The 22,168-nt window shown below is 41.2% G+C and overlaps 1 protein-coding gene across 1 annotated transcript in view; it reads left to right on the forward strand.

The window, feature by feature from the left end:
• The window catches only part of LOC126507945 (astrotactin-2-like), a 219,576-nt gene that overhangs the window by 132,039 nt on the left and 65,369 nt on the right, over positions 1-22,168 (forward strand). Inside the window, exon 2 of the mRNA XM_050152803.1 lies at positions 11,001-11,188. Coding sequence (XP_050008760.1) covers positions 11,001-11,188 — 188 coding nt within the window. The remainder of the gene's footprint in view (positions 1-11,000; positions 11,189-22,168) is intronic.

Raw genomic sequence — 22,168 nt, forward strand, 5'->3', positions numbered from 1 at the left:
TCTCCAGAGTGCTAAGACCAGCTAAATTTTGGAGAGAGATGGGGCAAGTGATGAATTATGAACAAACATTGGAATCCAGGAATCTGTCTAAGTGTGGTTATGCAGCATCCATATGCAACATGTCCTGGTCAGGGTCTGGTGTAAAAGTAGATTTATCACAGAGGGATATTCCTCCTAGTCTTCATTTTTGCAAATAGCTGGTGGTGTTGGCTGCCAGTATGACCATCTCGTCGATTCTGGTTACTTACTGCTTTCACTATCCTCACATATATGCAGTCAGAGACTGCTTGTTCCATTCCAGCTGCCCAGACACAAAATAATCACATGGAAACTATATTAATTCCAATACTGTTTGGCCAATAGCTTAAGCATATTTCTAGCTAGCTCTTACATCTTAAATTAACCATTTTTAGTATTCTGTGTATTACCACTAGGCTCGTGGTTTACCAGCAAGGCTCCAGGGAGCCTGTCTCCTTCAGCTACATGGCATGTCTCTGACTCTGCCTTCTTTTCTCCTCTATCTGTACTTGGAATTCCTACCTTGTTTTCTTCCAATCTGTCATTGGCCCAAGCTGCTTCTTTATTTATAACCAATATAAGCAACACATATACAGAAGGACCTCCGACACCACATATATTGGGCTCCCTTGAATCATCACGATTTATTGCCTATCAGTTCTGAATCCATGCACTGACACTCGCATGCTCATCCTCTTGGGCAGGAGATCAACCAGTCTGTCTTAAGAGCAGGGGTATAAAGAGCCTTGTGCAGCATCTTTAGGACAGGCTTCAGATGCCAAGGTACAAAATTACTGCCTAAAGTCAGGGAGATTGCTATCTCCATCCTCTGATCCAGTCCTTTTCTAAATCTTGATCTATATACTGTGACAAGAGTGTTCAATTGTAGGGCTGTGTGACTTAAGGCAAGTTCTACCCATCTCTGATCCTTATTTTCTGGGTCAGTAAAATGTATGGGTCAATTCTCCATCCCTTCATACTCTCTAATGTAATTTCATAACACTGTGCTGTGTCATTACTCTAAAGCTAAAGAACGGGTGTGGAGCACTTGGGATGAGTTAGAAGACACTTGGATAGTATCCCCCAAAGCCGGCAGATTCATATTTATTCTGCTTCCTTTTTCTTAATTTTGATACTGTCAGACAAATCCCCATTGCACTCAAAAAAGTCTATCTCTTACTTCCTTGGTAGAGGCGAGATGGAAAAGAATGACAAGAAGACAGATGACTGCCAGGGAATATCCACAGGCTACATGCTAAGTCCTTCACACACTCCATTCTCCAGATTCTCACAATAATAATAAGAGGTTGTTTTATGATTCCTACTTTTTTCTCAGATACAAGTAAGGCTCAGAGAGGTATGTTGGTTAAGGGTCAGTGCAGTGAAGTGTATAGAGAGGACCAGAGTGACCATCAAATCTCTCCATAACTTGGTAATTACTGTACCTCTTTGTGGGGGTAATATTTGGAACTTAAAAACAGAGGGAAGCATGTGTAATCCTAACATGTGACTTTCAGAATGGTGAAATATATAGCTAGAGCATCAGGGGGACCAGCAGCATGACTGCACTTGTACTTCTTATATCATGAAAATGGAGTTGAATGCTCTGTGTCTTTACTTCAGTGTGTTAAACGCTTTCCTCATCCCAGGCAGGAGGGCAGTGAAAACATTCAGTTTGGGATCAAGAAACCAGGGACTGAGTCCTCTGCCACTTATTAGATGGAAGTGAATGAGGCATCAGAGCTCTCGGTTGAGAAATAAATATAGCGTTTTCTACCATGCATATCCGTGGTTCTGACCAGACTAAATGGACAAAGAATAAAACCCTCTACCCCGATGCTTCAGTAGGTATCTTAAATGTTCCTTTCTATTCCTGTGTATTTCACTACTTCTCTGCATCATTTTTGGGGGAAGGGAAATTGTAAAACCTACTGTTATGGTAAACTTAAAAAAGAACAGAAGAACCTTCAAACACATGGCAGAAACAAGATACAGTGAAGCTAAATGACAAGGAGAGATACACTGGAAAAAATGAAGCAAAGAGAGGGGGAGATGGTTCAGGAGAGAATAGCTAAGAGTAATGAGAATCAATCCCATCAGCCTTCCATCTATTTTCAAATCTAATCTGAAATGATATGCTTTTCTCCCTTGCCAATAACTCTTAATTCTTCTCTTCCCTTCCCCTTTAAAACCAAGCATAACTGTATTATTTATCTCTACCGAGAGGCTTAGGAAAAGAGTTTTATATAAAAGATGCAGTTCCCAAGGGATGCAGAAAAGGGCAGATTGGAGACAGGGAAGAGATGAGTGCTGACAGCTGATGGTGGGAGGGGTATTGAGGACTCCTGGGATGCTCCTCTCTGACTACTGCTTCAGGGCCTAAGCTCTGTCACACCCCCACCACCTCTTCACCTTCTGTCCCCCCAGGCAGCCTTTCAAACCAGAATACCATTGGTATCGTGTAACCTGCCTGACATCAGGATCTTTTAGAATCATAAACCACCCAGATCATAGTTTCTGAAAAGCCTTGCCAAAATCCCCAATCCACAAGGACCAGTGACTAGCCTCACACACACTCCTGTAGTATGCTATCCATCTTTTTTTTCTGTGGTAACTACCATAACATCACCACTTTGGTTACTTTTTCTTTATCTCCTAGATTATGACTTTCTTGAGAAGAAGAAGTTTAATAAATGTTCAAGAACTGATGTATTCATTCACAAATATTTATTTGCACCTGCTGTGTGCTGAGAACAGCAGTGAAAGGGGTAGATAAGTAAGCAAACTCAAGCATGAGAAGGGAAATGCTGCTCTTGCTACCGCTGCTCTTTTGTTGTTGTTGTTTGTTTGTTTAAACAATAACAGAAGAAGGAGAAAACCCAGACAAGATGAGAAAGTCTGTGAGGGTAACAGTCAAAGGTATCTCTCCCCTTAGACTATTCTCTAGGCCAAGCTCTGGGCATGACACATTTTAAACAGCAAATGATTTAAGAGAGGTACACTGTTGGAGAACCAGGGTAAAGATGTTGTATACTTTGGAACTAACAGCAGAACCCTGCAGATTTGTGAAAATGTTTTGATGTTTGGCCTTATTCTTTCTCCATTCTATATTAGACATGATGTAAGTAGGGCAGACAGTGACCCCCATTTTTCAAATACAAAAAGATCATACAGACTATGATTTGTCCTCATGTACACTGGTCAGTTAATATACCAGGAACATATCAATCTAAGTTTCTTATCCAAAATTTAGTGTTCTTTTCACTATTCCAGGCTGTTTGAGTAGGTCAAAGCAACTGAGATATATCTACCATCCATTCAGATATCAGACCAGCTGTCCTTTTTAAAAATATTATGTGGAGAGCTTCAAAAACTCCAGAACCAGAATTTTTTCTGACTGAACCAAGAGCCTAAAGGGGACATACATTTACTATTCTGAAAGGAGATGTTCCATCCATAGGAAGGGGCTGTCCACTTTCTATGTTTTGCTCTCTGGGCTTCCTTTAAGTGAGGATGCTTTTTGGCCTCCTCTGCATTCTTCCCAGTGCATCTCTTCACGTGATCGCGACCCTCTTGCCTCATCAATTTTGAACCTATTCTCCATCTGAAGGACTTTCTGTCTGCTGAGTGGTTTTCTTAAATCCAGCCCATCCTTTGGACTCCTCTATGGAGACATTAAATCCAAGCAAAAGCCATCTCTTCTCTTCTAACCTTCTCACTTTGATTTCAAACTATTCCTAGCATGCCTTTGTTCTCAGCCCCTTGGAATGGGCTCCTGAGGACAGAGTATCTCCCGCCCAGATCATAGAAAAGTTTGATTCGCTACACGAATCTTTAAAATGAATGTGCATGCATTTGCTTCTACTGCTGAGGTGATTTACAGTCAGTACAGAGAAAATGTATCTACACATGATTCAAATCACCTCTGATCTCAGCATTTGAAGAGTACTCTTATTACTATTTTAGTGTGTATCTTCCCAGCTTTGCATCCATGGGCTCATCTCCAAACAAAATCCGAAGACTGCCTGCTTTCCATATAAACATCATTTCTTACACTCTGTGACAATGGAATATTTGAAAGTTAAATTATTTTCCTCTAAATTTGCATTCTCCAGAGAGCTTACACTTGAAGAAGATGGTGGTAAACTTTCTGTGAAGTTTCTCTGTGGGATTCAAGCCATCACTGATGGAGTTGCTCTCCTTTACCTCAGAGATAGGTGTAACTTAATTTAACTTGTGAAATGTTTTTGGAACCCTATTTGTGTTCAGCCACAAATATGGGCTGCAGAGTAAACAAATAATTTCAACACATTTAAAATAGTATGTAATATGTCTGTACTATATACAATGAGAATGGGATATGTATACCAACAATCACAAGAGATAGTCAACAGGTTATATCAAAATAGGCATTGTTTGAGATGATTTTGGTCCTCTGTAAGCTATGAAATCTTCTGAGCAGGCTTAAGGCTTGTTATGTTAAGCTCTGGGACGTAGTGTATGTAAATTATGTAAAGTGCACTTCTCATACATTATTTGCAGCTTATTAAATATTTGTAAGTTTATGCAATCCCATTGTAGATTGGGGACCACCTGTACATATCATAATTATAATAGTATGAGTGTGAATTAGTATGTAAATACAAGGGAAAGAGTGAAAAATGAGTAGAGAGGAAGTTATAGTTGGCTCATGAACAGATTTGTGTGGCAGGTTCCTCAAATATATTCACAAGGAACATTAGGCATCACAGAAGAGCTTTGAATAGAAGAATGAGAAGATCAGATCACAAGTTAGAAATTTCTTCCCTTTGCCTAATTTGATGAATAGTTGGAAAAGAAGGAAATTGGCAGGTGGTAATAAAACCAGTTGAAGGGCCTGGTGAGTTGTCTCCATTTGTCTTTTGAGATCTGCAGCGAACTCCCTGACCAGCAGGAAAGAACAGCCACCAGACGAGGATTCTTCTCAAATCACACTTTATTGGAGCCTCTTGGTTGAAGGGAGAGCAGAAAGCAAGGGGCCCCGAGCTCTGAGCTGTAGCTGCTTATATAGGGAGTCTGCCTAGCAACCTTTGCTACTTTGATACTTTAACTGCTTTTCTGGAGACCCACCGGCAGGAAAGAAAGCAAGGGAACATCCCTGTCAAATACAGACCACAAGGAAGTTCCCCTGCCGGTCAGGGGAAGTGTGGGAAGCTAGATCGCAACAACTCATCCTGTGTTCTGGTGGAAGAACTGCAACCTTTATTATGGTCTCAAGCGAGGCTGGGGCCAAATGCCATCTTGTAATGGCAGCCATTCAAATCGGCTCCCTGCAGAGATCCATTTCTATTCTGCTGGGGAAGCAAGAAGGATGACCTATATGATTTGCTTGGCCTAAAGCATCCTTGGGTATCCAGTTAAGGTTGACATGTATGAGACACCTGCAGGGTGGAAAGAGAATATGCGCAGGGTCTTTATTTTATTGACAGCTTCTATTCTGGCTCATGCATTGCCAGTGCCTGGGCCATTCTAGCAAAGGTTGCAGATGCTGTCTGTAGCACTCTTGTATGCATGACTCAGAGTTTCAGGATAACAGTTCCTTCTTCACCTCAATGTGATAGTTCCTTCCTGTTGCTAACTTTGCAGTGCTTCACTGGCCTGTTTTAATCCTACCCAAGCCTCTGTAAATGTCCCCCTTTATGAAACAATTTTCAATGACCTTATTGAATGTATCTTTTTCTTTTCAGATGAGACTGTGATTGGCACAGAACCAGTTGCAATAGCCCAGGAGAGTGATGATAAAGGTTTGCATTAATTAACCATTACAGAGATTAAGAAGAGGACGTGTTTTTGCAATTACTCTAGACCCACTCTGGGGGTGCACGATGAGCAGGTGTGAAGCTATAATAGCTGGTGACAAGCGTAACTTGAGTTAACATTATTGCCTTACCCAACTCTTCCTGCCTGGGCTGTAAGTTCATAGAGGCAATATTCTATAATGTCTTCCTCTTCCTCGGTGAGGCCAAGCCATTTACAAACTCATCAGAAGCTCTCTCTGGATTTCTGCAAATAATCGATTGGAGGGTCAGCTGGTGCTGTGGAAGCAGGAGGCTGGTTAGTTAGCCACTTGGGAGATGTTACCAGGATGGCTGAAGATCAGAAGCACCACTTATTTTCATAATGACCTTCAGGAATTAAATAAAAATACAATGAGTGCCATAGATTAGGAAGAACAAGCCAATTAAAAGCATAATACGCCTTAGGGATTTTTATTTCTTTTTCAGGAGGCTGAAAGGCATCAGTAGCCTCTGAGGCATGGTAGCAGGCTCCCCAGAATTACTGATGAAGGCTGATCCTCTTGCATGGCTTTGTGGGATGGTGGAGGGGATTTGAGGCTGTTGAATATTTCACAAGTTGCACCCCATATGGCGGGAACTGAGAAAGGTGAAAAGGCAATCTCTGTATCTCTTTATGATTCCAATAATAAAAAAAAACCAGCTTCACAGGGTGGGAGAGAGGCAGGCGTTGGAGTCAGCCTACCACCGGAAGGCATGGTGCACCAATTCTCCCACTTTAATATCTGCTGTTTCACTTTATATTCATCATGTCAGCATAATCTGCCTTTGTGGGAATCGTCTTGGTTCCCGACCAAATGTGTTTAGTCCCCCTTTGCTTTAAGTTTGATTGTAATATGACTTGAAGACTTCAATGAAATGTTTATATGGAAGGACCAGGGGAAGAAAAAAAGGAAAATGCAATTGGAAAATCAATCAGCAGGCAATTTCAAGAGCTGGCTTTGGTCATGCTACAATTTCTTTGACCTCGACACAGGATTGGCTCTCTGATCAAGCTTGCACTGCCAATTCCTGACTGCTTGCCAAATGAAGTAGATGCTCTAACACATGCACTGAAATCCCTACCTCTGTGGGAGTTGCATTTGTTGCACTCTTGCATGAATACCTTGCTCTGTTTTCTGGGTTGGCCAGCTGGTTCTTGATGTCTTCCCACCCCTGAAGAACATCAGTGTCTGCCCTCAACTGTGCCCATGCTACTCCGGGAGGAGTTTTTGGTCTCCAAGCTTAGCAGGCCCCTTTTGACTTTGAGTTCCCAACAGGTATTTATTCTTTGTTTAATTCTCTGATGAGACTTAGCATCCTGAATTATATCTTTACTAAGTTTACCAACTTACTATGGATATGCATATGTATCTCTATGTCTATATATGCATATGTAAATATATATTTACTTATACACTAAAGATGCAGTAATTATTTATGAAATGCCAAGTACTTTGCAAAGTGCTTGAGAAATGACAGGACATAAGGCAGACAAGGCCTCTGCTCTCCTGGAGAGACAGAGAATAAGCACATATTCAAGTAAATATCTGTGATAAATTTATAATAATCACAAGTGCTTTCAGAAGTTTCTGTGAAGGGAGCATATAAAAGATTGAATGTGCTTAGAGAGGAGTCCTTCAGCCTGAGTGCTCAGGCCCAGCTTCGCAGAGCTGGTGGCATTTGGATTGAGGGATTAACACTGAGAAGAAACCAATTTTCAGCTTTGGGAGGAGAGCTGCAGGAAGCTGGGACAGAAAATGCTCATGACCTGATACAAGAGGCAGCTAACGCATTTAACAGATATATTAAGGCCTATCGGGCTATAGCTCATGGTGAAGGGCATTCAGTACAGAAGGGATAAGTCAGATAATTCAGAATCTCAGAGGACATCCGTGTATGTAGGTCATGGCATGGAGCTGGGAGACAGCAGACTACATAGAACTTTTGTTGCTAACAGATTCTGAGCTTCTTGCAGGCATTTCATTTATCTCAATATTCTGAGCCGCTAAGTAGCCTGAAAGTGTTTCAGACCATGATAAGTTACATTGAATGAATGAATGAATGAATGAGTGAGTGAGTGAATGAATGAATGGCATGGCTTTCTGTTTCCACTAAAGTAGTTTTCATTTTGCAGTTTCCTGCTTCCTCTCCTATTGCCTCAACAATAGTGTAAGTCCGGAGCTCTCTTGTGTGATTCAATATTTACTGTGTTTCACACACTGTTATTATCATTTAACATTTACTGTCTGCTGACTGTGCACTCATTGCTGTAGCAAACAAAGAGCTCAATCTAGTTTTGTTCATGGGCTAATTTAGTCAAGGAAACGGAGATGCTGCAAGTGCAGTTGGCATTGTAGAAATTGTGTTGACTGGAAATCCACCGAGTCCAGCTGAGAACAGATTCACCAGTGGCCTTAAATGAGTTACTAACCATCTGTAACCCTCTGTTGCCTAATAGGAACATGAGTGGGGAAAGCCACATGCATGGTGGGATTTTACAGCTCCAGGAGATGGGTACTCAGATTCCCACCAGTATCCCTGGGCTTGTTCTGCCTGTCTAAACCAGACTGTATCAGCTACATATCTACTGCTTTGGTGGTGTTCTATAGATTTAGACTCTTCAGTGCTGGGTTAGCCTCAGTTTCCTGAATCTCTAATTCTGGGATTTGATGCAATTAGCAAAACAAGTGAAGTGATAAGCAAGACCATGTATTATAACGCCTCCATCTTACTGTGGCACAGTTGGCTTCTGCAAGAAAAGACTGCTAGTGTCCCTGGTCCTGAGATTGAAACGTGAGTTAGTAACAGAATAGATCACCCCAGCCCCAGCAGAGAAAGCGCTGAGAAAGACTCAGTGAGTATCTTCTACCTAAGTACCACAATAGCTCTCAGGGCCCTTTGGGGTTTATGGCTCGAAGAGCTGACGAGCTTCTGTGATTACTTCTATCTCTGCTTCATATCTGGCTAATCCTTCAAGCAGTCCAAGACCATGCACTTGGAATAATAATTCATCATTTTCTGGCTACTTCGTCTTTTCTTTGCAAGGAGGGAGGAGACCCTGGAAAGATTTAGAACTGGATGTTCAGTACTATGAGATGAATTGTGTTGTAGTTTGTGATTGAGAATAAACAGGAAAGGAAGGGGGGAAGTGGAGGTAACCAAGATAGGAAGTATTTGTGATAGTGCCCCAATCTAGGTGGATGCATAGAGGGACTAAGGGAGCTGGCATGTCAGCTATTTTTGAAGGATTCTGCAATAGAGTGGAGCACTGAAGAGAACACCATCAAGGATATCACTAGTCTTGTTTCACAACAATTGGCTAGTTTAGATCTTATCCATATTAATAATTATTATGAGTATAAATCAATAATTAATTTTAAAAAATCATAACTAACTTTCTTCATAGCCCTTACTAAGTACCAGGCATTCCTCCCTAAAAAATTCTGATTGCTTACCTTAAGAAAATAAAGCCTTTTGGGATTGGAGTACATGAGAAAATTCCTTAGGATTTGTCTGAGCCAAGGAGACATTTCAGTGCCTCCAGATGAGAAGAAGGCTGCCATTGTGCCATGAGAAGAGACGACTGCATAAGAGAGAGCTCGGGTTTGGCCTGTTTCACCAGTGCTGCTCTCTGCATAAAATGCACATGGGATCTTTGGGTTTTGTAGGGGTCATGTTTAAAGGTCACCTCTGTGACTGTAGTGAACCAAATTTCTAAGCCTCAGATACTACTAAGACTCAATGTTTTCTATGGACACTACTATGGCTGGCTATCTGACTCCCAAAGTAATTCTGACTTGACTGCAGACCTGGTAATTCTCCCAGAATACCATCTTCTTTCTCCTTTATTTATAGATGCACTTATAAGCTTTGTCCTTTTGAGATGTTTCCCGTGATGTTTTGCTTTAGTATAAGGCACTAAGGAAATAATTTATACTCTTCAAGCAAAACTATTTTTGAAAGCTCTTCTACCACCCTTGTTACCTAATAAGAGACTATGGTGGTGATATAATATTTAATAAAATTACCATTTACATGATATTAATGATATTTTACAAAGCACAATGAGTCAGGATCTTCAAATTAGGATATTGGATAGAAAAATTACTAGAAAATATTAATTTCCTTCCAGCTACATGATCATCAGTGGAGTTATGTAATGGTTCTGGTGTGTGTGAATGTGTGTGTGTGTGTTGTAAATATATGCTTGTTTAGGAATGTTTGTAGGTGTTCATGCACATATCTGCATATTTAAGTTGACACCAGAAGTCAACATTGGGTGTCATCCTCAATCAATCTTCAACTTATATTCTTTCTAGAGAGAGACTCTCTCTGATTCTGGAACTTACAGACATAGCTTTTCTGTCTGAGTAGTGAATTCCAGGGACCTAAGTCCGTCTACTTTGAAGCTCTGGAGTTACATAAACATGCTACTACACCTGAAGAATTTACGAGGGGTTCAGGAATATTAACAGTCAGATCCTCATGTTTGCATGAGAGTAGCTTAACTAACAGAGCCACCACTAATCCCCTTCAATGATTTTTAAACAATGGAGGCATCTGCGACAAAGTTCTCTTGATTCAGAACATATAACATACATTTCTCAAAATGGAGTTGTGCTCATCAACCCTTGAGAAAAGCTTAGAATAGCACATTTGTCCGGCCCTTCCATGAACAGGCTTGACCTTAGCTAGTTACCACAGCTGAATCATAAGCTCTCTTTGGTTTTCCAGCTCTGAAATCTTCTGAGGACTTCCAGATAAGTTCTGTGAAAATCATATATGAACTTAAAAATGTGTCTTCCTCTGTTTTCTGCTATTGTACAACATTAGAAAACTGGAACACTTTTATCTGTTTGTTTATCTGTTTGTTTAGTCTACTCTGGGGGAAGAATTACTTTTTCATACATGAGGTCATGGAAAAAGTGTGACAGACACACCAAGATCAAGTTGTAGCTCTGGTCCTGTGTTTATTGAGGAGTATCTTGACCACAGTTTTCCATCTATAAATGGAAGTTGTGACTCCTGGATCCTAAGTGGTATATAGGAAAAACATCTTGACATAATAATTGGCTTATGAGTTCATGGCCGTGTGAAGTAGCTTTGCCCCCAAAGCACAGAAGCCTGGCATGTCGCTCACCTGCAGCTTTCGGTCTTGTCTTGCAGAGATGTCTGGCACAGCAGCGGACATTTCTCTGGTGCACTGGAGGCAGCAGTGGCTGGAGAATGGTACCCTATACTTCCATGTCTCCATGAGCAGTTCGGGGCAGCTGGCCCAGGCCACAGCTCCCACACTCCAGGAGCCCTCAGAGATCGTCGAGGAACAGATGCATATCCTCCACATTTCTGTGATGGTGAGTAAGTGAGCATGGGATGAGGGCGGGGGACAGAAAGGAGTATGCGATTGTCTACAGATGGAAAAATTGGAGTGTGCCAGTAAGAGAACAGTGTGATCCTCAGAGTGTCAGGTGACTTTTGCGGAGTCGCTTGGACTGACACAATCACATCCATCATCCATCAGCTGTGAAAAAGTAATTGTGCTTCAGAGGAGAAAATAAAGGGTGTCCGACTCTGGCCTTTTGGCTGACATGTCTGGGAATAGCTGTTTAACATCTGTCACATGCTTGTCTTGCCTGGCTGTGGGCTGGGGTCCTGTGCTCCTATACACAATCAGTCTGTCTAAGAATTACTAAGTATACAAATTTGGAACAAAACTGCAAGAGGAAGATGCCCTTTCCCACGTCTCCTGATATGGCAGGAGCTTTAAGGCTACACCTATTACAAGGTAGAATTAAGGCATGGGCCAGATGTAGCCAGTACAGCACGTAGGATGGTGCCTCTATTCCTCTCACATTCTAGTTGTTGAGTATTCTGGAAGAGGGGAGAAAAATTTAAACTTCCCCAATTTGCCATAACCTGCATGCAATGCCACAGCTCTCGGGTATTAAGACCAGCTCTGAGTCCTGTGGGCTCTATTATCTTTCAATTGGAGACGTTTTTGTGTATCTCTCGCTTGTCCAGCACTGTGTTGTACACATTTATGAAAATTGCCTCATTGTAGTAAAGCAAGAAAGCATAAAGCATAGCACATCACCTGCATATTAGAAGTGTGATTAGGAGCACAGAGAGGCAAAGGCATCTTCTAAGTCTGACAAGTGGCATAAGTGTGTCAATCTGTTGTCTCCTCTGAGGAGGCTGCTGCTATCAACTGAGCAATCTTCTAGTAATAGTTTCTTTAAAGAGTTAGAATTCAAGGTGTGTGTGTGTGTGTGTGTGTGTGTGTGTGTGTGTATTTCTGTGTGTATGTGTGGGTACCAAAAGTTAGCACCTACTCTATCTCTCTTCATGTTATTTCCTGAGCCACAGTGTCTCACTGAGTCTGGAACTCACTGGTTTGCTCGACTAGCTGACCAGAAACCTCTGAAATTCTTCAGTCACTGGTTTCTGGTGCTGGACTACAGGTGTATGTTACCAGACCTGGCTTTTTCATGTGAAATCTGGAGTAGAAACTCAAGTTTCTGTGCTTGTAAAGCAAGCACTCTACCCACTGCATCCTATCTTCCGTCCTATGATGTGTGGTTTTGTACCATACAGAGAAATGCAGCAACAGAAATATCCAGGCCCACATCTGGTGGGCTTGGGGTGACATCTGATAATAACAATGCCAGTTACCCCCAATATTACACTCTTAAAAGACAGACTTAAGCTATTTCTTCCACTTAACCTTTGGAATGGATCCAGTAAACAAAAATCGGAAATGATATCCCAAATGTATATAAAGATGAAAGCAGAGCTCAGAAAGATGAGTGATCTGAATAAATGTCACTTTGTACTCCTTTAGTTGGTTCTTCCATCAAGAGTCACTATTTAGTGAGATTCTACAGTAGACATCTGATTAGGGCTGAGAGATCGTGGAATTTTTCTCTTTTTGGAAAAACATATGCACACCCCAGCCAGATAGCAATGTTAATTTTGGACCTAACGAGTGCTCATCACGTGGAGGAACAAATCAAGGCCTTTGTGTTATTCATGGAATGTGTGTGGTAGACTTTTTCCATGTATATATATTTAGCAAATGATGCAGCCACATGCCAACCCAAGTAAGTGCCTGCACGCTAATTTTGGGGTGCAAATTTGTAAACACCATTTCCGTGTGCTTGCTCAGTTCCCCATGAGCTTTGAAGTACCATCTGATGTTAAGAGGAGTGGGGGCATGACTGCTCTTCTGCCTGTAATGTTTGGGCATGAGACTCAGCTTCGATTAATATTTATTAAGTACTTTCCATCTTTTGCCATAACATTTACTTATGTATGTTTTTGCTATAACCTAGTAACCTATATCATATTATCTCAATTATAAATGAGCCCCAAATGTAGCTTTTCTGACTCCAGGCCTAGTGTTGGTTCCAGTAAATCAGTCAGTCTACCCAGGATCATGTCTCTTACCCTTGTTCTTTGCTCAGCAAATTTAGTTTTCAAAGAATAACTCAACACACACCAGATGTCACTGAAATTTCCTGCAGGATTTACTGACAGAGGAGGGAATGGGGAGGCTGACATACTCTATACACCAAACACACACATCTGTAACTTGTGGTCTACATGTCAGGAATAGATTATTTCCTGTCTCCTTCTTTCCCCCACTGGCCACTTAGGTCTTAGAGGCACTGGACCAAATGGTGGCCGTTGCTGGAAGGTGACTTTCCAAACATGGGGCCACTCTCTGGGAATATTACCAGCACCAGAGCCAGACATGATGTTTGCTTTTTCCACTGTCCTCTCTGGGTGTTTTTGTACAAAGTGTTTAATTCATCTGTCCTGGTTTCATCATGTATGGAATAGAGGCTGCACTAATATGTCCAACTACACCAAGCTCTTGAGTCAGGAAATCTTGCATCTGAGCCATATAAGGGCATTTGTTTTTGTTACTGTTACTTTTTGTTCAGTTGAAAAGGTAAGATTTGTTCTAATTTACTATACTCTCCTACTTTATGAATGGGAAAATTGGAGTCCACATTAGTCTCATCATTGCCTATAATTCCCTGAAAAGTCAGGGGTTTAAAAGCCATGGTCTCTATTCTTGGTCTCATGGCTACTCACAGCTCGGCAAGAACACAAAGAGAAGCATTTACTTTTGTGACCATTGAGAATGGATTTCAAGATGACTGGGATCTGTCTTCTCATCTTTAAGAGGATAAATCTTAGACTCAGCAAACTGATTTGCTCATGACTGTGTGGTGAGGAGGCAGTTCTGTGACCATGCTTCCCTTCTGGCTCCTGCCACATGGTTACTGCATGAGCCATGGTTTCCATCTTTGGTAACACTTGAAGATGGTTTGGAAGAAGACCAATGTCATGCAGTAAACTCTCAAAGAAGGATGTGTGGAGGTGGGATTTCACAATTTGAGTCTCCTTCCTTCATAATAAAAAAAAATTGCTTCCTTCTACCTGTAACCTTGTACAGTCCATAGCCATGTAGTTCAAACCAAATACTTTCTGGACTTCTTACATCCTGAATTGAACAGCTCACTAATCCCTGAATTGTTGACCATCTGATTATCAGTATCCCAAAGAATGGTACAATAAATATGTTCTCAGTGAAGCTGGGCGAGAGAGAGAGAGAGAGAGAGAGAGAGAGAGAGAGAGAGGTCATCTCATCCTCCTACACTAGCTTTAGCTGCTGTTTGCCTAAGCCATGCACAAAGGTAAATGCCCAAAAGAAAGCAGAGGTTTGGAATTCAGCTGAGCTGGCTCTGAATTTAACTTCCCTTCCTTTGCCCTCCTTCTCTTCCTCTTCCTTTTACCTTGACTGAGTCCCTGAACATCGCTCAGACTTAGTTTTCTTATCTATAAAACCATACTGATCATATCAACCTCGAAGAGTGAGAAGAATATCTAAATAGTTCTTAGCATTAGTATGCATGATGTGTAGTGAATCCTCAGAGCCAGAGCCTGTAATATTACCATTGCAGCACCGAGTGTTGAACGGGTGTGCAGACACTGCTGTCTGATGTAGGAGGAATTGTCATAACACCTGACATTTGTTTTGAGTGTTTACTATTTGCTGGGCTCTTCTGCAAATTCTTTTAATATGTGCATCATAACACTTAGTTCTTGCTAGATCTCAAAGTGGGTGATATTTCAAAAAAACCCCTCACAAATGCAAATAAAAATAGTTATCTGCTAGACTTTGGGGATGCAAAGGTTAAACAGTAAAAACTAATACTTTGTTAAAGCCTCTTTTCTATTTCTTGTCTATGTAATATATTGACTACTGTTGACAATTACAATAAAATAGTCCCGCAATACCTCAAAATGGAGTATAATTAAGGGATTTGGGGGGGGGGGTAGACTCTCAGATCAGCAGTTCTCTGCATGAGCAGATCGGTAGGCAGGAACAAGCTGTACTTGGGCCAGTGGGAAATTGCCAGGTTTACACTTGGGCGGGGAAGCCAAAGAGGTAGCTCAGTTGTGTAGGGGTTTGGGAAAAAAAAAAACTGCTTAGTGGGTGAAATCAAGCCAGGCTGGAGGGAGTGGGAGACCTTTCAGGCCCTGGACCTTTTGGACTGGTCACAGTAGGCATGGACTCTGGAACCACGTGGGCGGGTGCAACATGTTGCTGATTACAATAAAATAGTCCTGCACTAGCTAAAAATGGAGTATAATAAAGGTTTTCTATTTCAGGGTAGATCAGCAGTCCTCTGCATGAGTGGGGAGCAGGTACCACATCCAGCACATCCCTACATTTGTGTATATAGTACATGTGACCATGCCTAGAGTGTGCCAGTATCTTAAAGGTGACTGGCTAAAGGAGTTCCCACAGCAGACTACCATGTCTCTCCTCTTTGTTGTAAGCTTAAATTCATTGATACCATGAGTGCACTCCAGAAAATACCCCCTCTCGTGTGGAATTATTAGGCAGATTAATGGAGTTTATGGTTTAGGGGTTAATTCCTAATTTGAATGTTGTCTATGTCATTAGCTTTATATCTTTGATCAAATCACTCAATTTTAAAATTGAGACAATATTCCCCACTTCTTAAGAGTTTTTCTAAGTGTCCTTTGAGGTCACACTCATAACTGCTCTTTGCAATAAACAGTAATGATGACCAGCATGGGGAATTTTCTCACGAGCAGTCAAAGGCAGCACTTGTAGCCTTCTGTTTAGTTGCCTCAGAACCTCTAAAAGAAGATGCTGTCGTTTACCCTATGTGCAGATGAGGAAGGAACCTGGCAGTTTGTGAGAATTTTGAAGCCTCCTCATGTACATCACCAATAAATGCTGAAGCTGAGATTCCAATTCTAGTCTGTCCAAATTGAGAGTCTGTGTTCTTGGGCACGATTCTCCATGGCATAGTGCCTGACAGTCAGTAAGTGCTCAAAAAGCAAAAGCTGTTATTAAAATGTTAGCTGTAGTCATGGTCTATCATGCCTGATATTTATGGAGTATTCACTCCGGGTGCTCAAAACACTTGATAGAACTTGGAACCTTGTCAGTTTGGGAAAGAGGTGTTGCTCATGCCAACAGTTTATCGATAGGAGAAAGAAAGCCAGGGAAAGCTGAGCAATTTGCCTTCAGGTACAGAGTCTTGGCGTGAATTCTGCAGCTCCCTTTTGCCTTCTTAGTCAGCACCAATTCTCAGTGTCAGTCACTCTATTCACTCACTTTAACATCTGCATATGTAAATGAAAACCAAAGAGGTGTGTTTTTAAATGATTTTTTTATTTTATAGATTATGATATAGTTATACCATTTCTCCCTCCCTTTACTCTGTCTCAACCCTCCCATAAACTCCTCCTAACTCTCTTTCAGATCCATGGCCTCTTTTTTTATTAATTGTTGTTTCATAAATATATATGTATACTTGCATATATATATTTCTAAATATAACCTGCTCAATTTGTATAACGTTACTTACATGTATGCCTTCAAAAATGGCATTTAGTACTAATAGCCAATTGGCGTGCTCTTCCCTGGGCAAGAATTACTTCTCTTGTTCTCAGGATTCCTTCCTTGACTTGAGTTCTTTGTGGAAGTTTTCTTATTTGGAATATAAGAGTTCATCTGCTCCAGGTGGCCTTAAGGTTAAATGCAAAATCACCTAGCAGATGTGATCAGAATTTCTTCTTGCTTCTTTGCATTAATCTAGGTGTTGCTTGCCTGTTTGTTTGTTTTTATATTTTGCTGATGCTACTGTTACTATTTTGACATTTCAGGATATATTTGCCTTTGCAATTATCAGATTCTTATAGCAAAAATTGTTAGCAGTTCCCATTCACAGGGCTGGACAGATAACTCTGCTCCATATCTCCTTTAAACAATGGTATCATTTCATTTTGATGCGGCCTAGCTTGTCTTAAAGATTTCTACAGAAGTTACTAAAGAAACTGCTTAAGATCAATATCTTTTATCATGGAATTTTCTTTTAAAAATATCTTTGGTCCCTTTTGTGACAAATGTTTTTAGAAGAATGATGAAAAGAAGTGCATGGTTTGATGTAGAAGAAAAGACCTTTGAAGGCACTTTTCTCTTAGAAAGAGCTCCCCGCAGGAAATGCTACAGATATATTCTGTTGAACCCCCATGCAGGAACCCTAGAAGAGACTAGAATTCCTATCCATGGCAGCACGGACCTTCTCTAGATGTGCTGAAACTTTCAAGCAGTAAATGGCTCAGTTAGGGTTTAGTGTAACCTTTGTCTGCATGGCTGTATAAGCCAAGATTGGAAGCCCAACCATTAGAATTCTGAGAGGAATAATAGATAAAATGACTATTGCATTTCCTTCAAATTCAGATGATCTATGATTCTCTGATATCATAATATATGAGAAATACTTGAGGACTATAACATGCCCCATAAATCTAAGAAACTGTTATTACCATTCTTAATCAGTAGCTTTATTTGAAGAATCTCTGTTATATTGGAATAGTACTTAATAAAGCTTTCTGTGAATTATGGCTTTAGATCATTGCTCTAACAAGTACATTCACTCATTCATAGCATATCACTAATTCCTTCAGTTATTGATGTTAATAATCATGCAATGATAAATAAATGCATTCATGCAGTCCAACAATAAAACTCTTACCAGTTAGAAACAAAAGACAAATTAATAAAGCAGCTTTAAAGAATCTCTCTTTCTCCCTCTCTCTCCTCGTGTGTGTATGTGTGTGTGTTCATATAGGCATGTGAGGATGCATAAATTTGTGTGAATACACATGCACATAAGTGCATCTGGATGTGGAGCCCAGAAAGCGACCTTGATTGTCATCCTCAGGAGCTCCAACACAGAGCTCTGTGTCTTGAAGCCTGGCTTTAAGTTTGGACTCAGCTAGTACCAGCTATATGGAGATGCACAAGTAATTTCACCGCTCTGAACTTCTAACTTTGTCATTTGCACAACTGAAATTATAGTATCTAGTGGAGACAATGGATTTGGTAGTATTCAGACTTTCTGCCAGCAACTGAACGCTAAGGGCTAGTGAAACACTGAAGCTGAGAGCACCTTAGACTTCACAATGCCTGACTCTCCTAGATCATCCAGTTGCTTGTTCTACACATACCCTCCCTCCAGTCTCTGGAACTGGACTTTTTATTTCTCACATGTGTTAAGTGTGGGTAGCTGTGGGGACTGTGTCTCAACTCTACATGCCCTGTCATTCTGGAATTTTGGCTGAAGCTGAGCCCCAGTCAGAGACATTTGGTTTACATGGCAGGGAAAATCAGCAAGACAGCTGGTGGGAATCTAGGAAAATGCAGAAATGTATCTGATGCTCAGATGTTGATTTTTTCACATTCTGTGGGCCAAAAACACATCACATGACCAACCACAAAGCCAGTGGCACAGGAAACAGTTCTCTATAGGGGATAGGTACGCACACAAACAGTGACAGACAGCAACATAACATAGCCACCATCACTTTCATGGTCAGAAAGTGTCTGTCCTCCCTCTATATGAAGATCTGCAGGTTTTCAATGCCTGCTAAGAGAGGGAAAACCAGTCTCCTAAAACAAACTCACATATTGGTTCATCAGTCCCCACTGCCAAGTCTGGAAAATGCTTACATATCAGCAAATATAAGTGGGTTCAATAGGAATTTGTATGTGTGTGTGTGTGTGTGTGTGTGTGTGTGTAATAATAATTAAAAAAGAGGTCATGAATTTAGGAGGGTACACGAGAGGAGCTGGGGGAAGAAGCTTGGTCAAAAGTGATGTTGATGCAGTGTTTATGTATGAATTTCTCAAAAAATAGTTAAGCAACAACAAAAACAAGTCCTTATACAAAGAGAGGAAGAAAAAAGAAAGGAAGTGAGGAGGGCAGGGAGAAATGAAGGAAGGAAGGAAGGAAGGAAGGAAGGAAGGAAGGAAGGAAGGAAGGAAGGAAGGAAGGAAGGAAGGAGGAAAGAAGGAGGGAAGGAAGGATGCAGTGTAAAAACAACGAAAGTCTAAAAGCCTGAATGCTGTTTTCTTTTAAAGAAAGAAAGAAAGAAAATAAGGAGGTGGCTACCATGTCTGTTCAGTAAGTGAGATGAAGCCTTCTTGAAAAAAGTTAATAAAGGCACACTGGAGACCAAAGATGTCAGCTTGAGAAAGAGACCTGCAAACAGTTTCTCTGAAGCCTCTGGAAGAGAAGAGAATGTAGGTAGCAAACAGTTCTATATGAGAGAGGCAAAAAAAAAAAAAAAAAGACAGAAAAATCCAGACGGGAAAGTAGACAACTGTTGGTACTTATTGAGGAAATGTTCTATACTGGGGGAGGGGAAACTACCAGAGACAGTGCATGGCGGAGAGGAACCAAACAGAGAACAGTGATAAGGATGAAGGGAAATGAGGGAAACTGAAAGGAAGAAACAAATCTTTGACAAGGGGTTTAACAGAGAAGCAAGACAAAGAGAAGCACAGAGAGCAAGAAGCAGGGAAGAGTAGTGGCGGGAGGACAGTGCAGGGCAGGAATGGGGTGAGTGGAGCCTCACATGTCAAAGGTAGACAATGAGGCATTCTGGGAGATGGGGAATGTATATGACTGTTTCTTATAGACCAGGGATGAGAAGAGAAAACACTGGAGAAGGGGTTTGGAGGCAGTGTAGTTGCAGGAAGAGAGGGGAATAGGCCATCTCTTCAAATGAGTCAAGTAGAGGGGGAGGAGTTTCAGGATGCTCAAGGGGACTCTATGCTTGGTGACTCTCCATACCAGTTCTGCTCTAACTTCTCCCACGTTTCTTCTCCTTTAAGACCCCAGGGCTATTATTGTGCAGTCTCCCTATAATACCATATGGACCCCCCTATTTCTTCTCTGGGTGTGTATAAATGTTCAACACTATTTATTCGTTTACCCATATGATTTGAGCTAGTCTGCATTAAACATGGTTGCTGAGCTCAGTTCCACCAAGTCTTTCTCCCTTCTTTCCTGTGCTCTAAAGGCAGCTTAATGGGCAGTAATGTGACCTTAAAGACAGACAGCTGTGTCTTCAGTTCCTGCCTTTTCTTATTGCTGTTTGTCATTAGGTGTGGTCTAAATCTCTCTAATGCTCACTCTTGCCTCTCTTGTAAATGAGACCATGGAGAACACATTCTTTCTTGGGCCGAGGGCAGAGCAAGTTAATAAAATTCTCTTAAAGCATCTCAGCATGGAGCTCAGTGAATCCTTTTCCTTTAGCCTTTAAATTTTCTATTCTTTAAATATCTTCTGAATTAAGTTGGGCTGGAGTTATTAAGAATATTGACTCGGAAATGCCGCTAGAAGTAATCAGCTAGCAAAACAAATGGGGCAGATGGGACAGTTCTTCTTTACAGTAGAACTTCCAATTAATAAAGGCAGAGGGAAATAGGGAAACAGAGAGCCAGCATTAGCAGTTGCCACTGTAATAATTACTGCTGACAAGACCCACCATGTGCGCTAAAATAAATGGAGGAACGTTGGGAGCAGGATATTTACAGTCTCAACGTACCATTGCCATGGATATTTATCAATTATTAAAAGAATGTAGTGACTTTTCTATGGTCGGATGTGGCTGATACCAGTTCTACTTGTTTCTTGAGGCTGCCATAACAAATTGTCACAAACTGAGAGCTAAAACAATGTAAGTGTGTTCTAAACTGCTGTAGGTGCCAGGAATCTGAAATCATGAGGTGATCTGGACAGTGCTTCTTGCAGGGATTTGCAGGGGACTTTGTCCTTGCTTCAAGCTTACCATGGCTACTGGTGTTCCTGGGCTTGGAGCTACTTAAATTGAATGTCTTCCTTTATCTACATTTTCTTGTCCTCTCTGGATCTTCTCGTTTCTATGCCTCTGGTGAGCATACATGCCACTGGGGTGAGAGCATTCCTTAAGGGTCTCCTCCTTGCAAAGTCCTTAACTAAATGTCCATTGTATTTTGTTTGCTTGTTTGTTTTCTTGCTTGTTTTTTTTTTTTTTCAAATAAGATAGCAGCTGTGGTTTCCAGGGATGAGAATGTCGACAGTACCGTCCTGGGCTCCTCTATTCATGGCACCACTTTACCCTCTTCAAGTAGCCAAGTTTATCCTAGTCAGTAACAAAACATGCCAGTAATGTAGACCCTCCGCCATAAAGCATAGGGCATCCTAGCCTGAACCTGAACTACTCTAAAGACAATACAATGTCAGACAAGGCCTGCGAGGGATAGTCTCCAAATCAGTAACTAGTACCATTCCAAAGTGTCCACAGCACAAAAGATTGGAAGGACTGAGCATCATCACAAATTAAAACTGCCAAAGGAGCCAGGATAGTTAAATGCTGCATAGAGTCCCAAATTATATGCCACACCCAGAGTATTAGCTGGAGATTTGATTAATCCTTGTGTTTTGTGTAGTAATACTGTACCATTCCTGATTTCCTAGATTACTTTATTCTGTGAGAATTATTTTTATTCTGCAGAAGCTCAGTGTACATTATATATGGATTATCTCTCTTCACCATGATAATTTTTGAAGTCACCTAGATTATGCTTTGCACTTCAGAGTGAATGTGAACACAAAAGCAATGCTTCTAGGGCTGAAGAGATGGCTCAGTGGAAAAAGCACTTACTGTGTAAGTGTGAGGACCCGAGCCCTAATGCCTAGAAGCCATGTAAAAACAGCACATGGAGCATGCACATCTGTAATCTCAGAACTTCTCCTGTGATATAAGAGGTAGAAATGGGAGAATTGCAGTGATAGAGACACTGCCAGGCTGTCTAGACACACATATGCTGCTGAGAACAAGAGACTATTTCAAAGTGGACGAGGTGACAGCCGAGGTTGTCCTCTGACCTATACACACATACTATGACATCTTTGCATGCCACAATCACATGCACATACACATATTACACA

Source organism: Alexandromys fortis, unplaced genomic scaffold, assembly GCF_014885135.2.
Source record: "Alexandromys fortis isolate MF-2015 unplaced genomic scaffold, M_Fortis_MF-2015_v1.1 scaffold_73, whole genome shotgun sequence".
Lineage (NCBI taxonomy): Eukaryota > Metazoa > Chordata > Mammalia > Rodentia > Cricetidae > Alexandromys > Alexandromys fortis.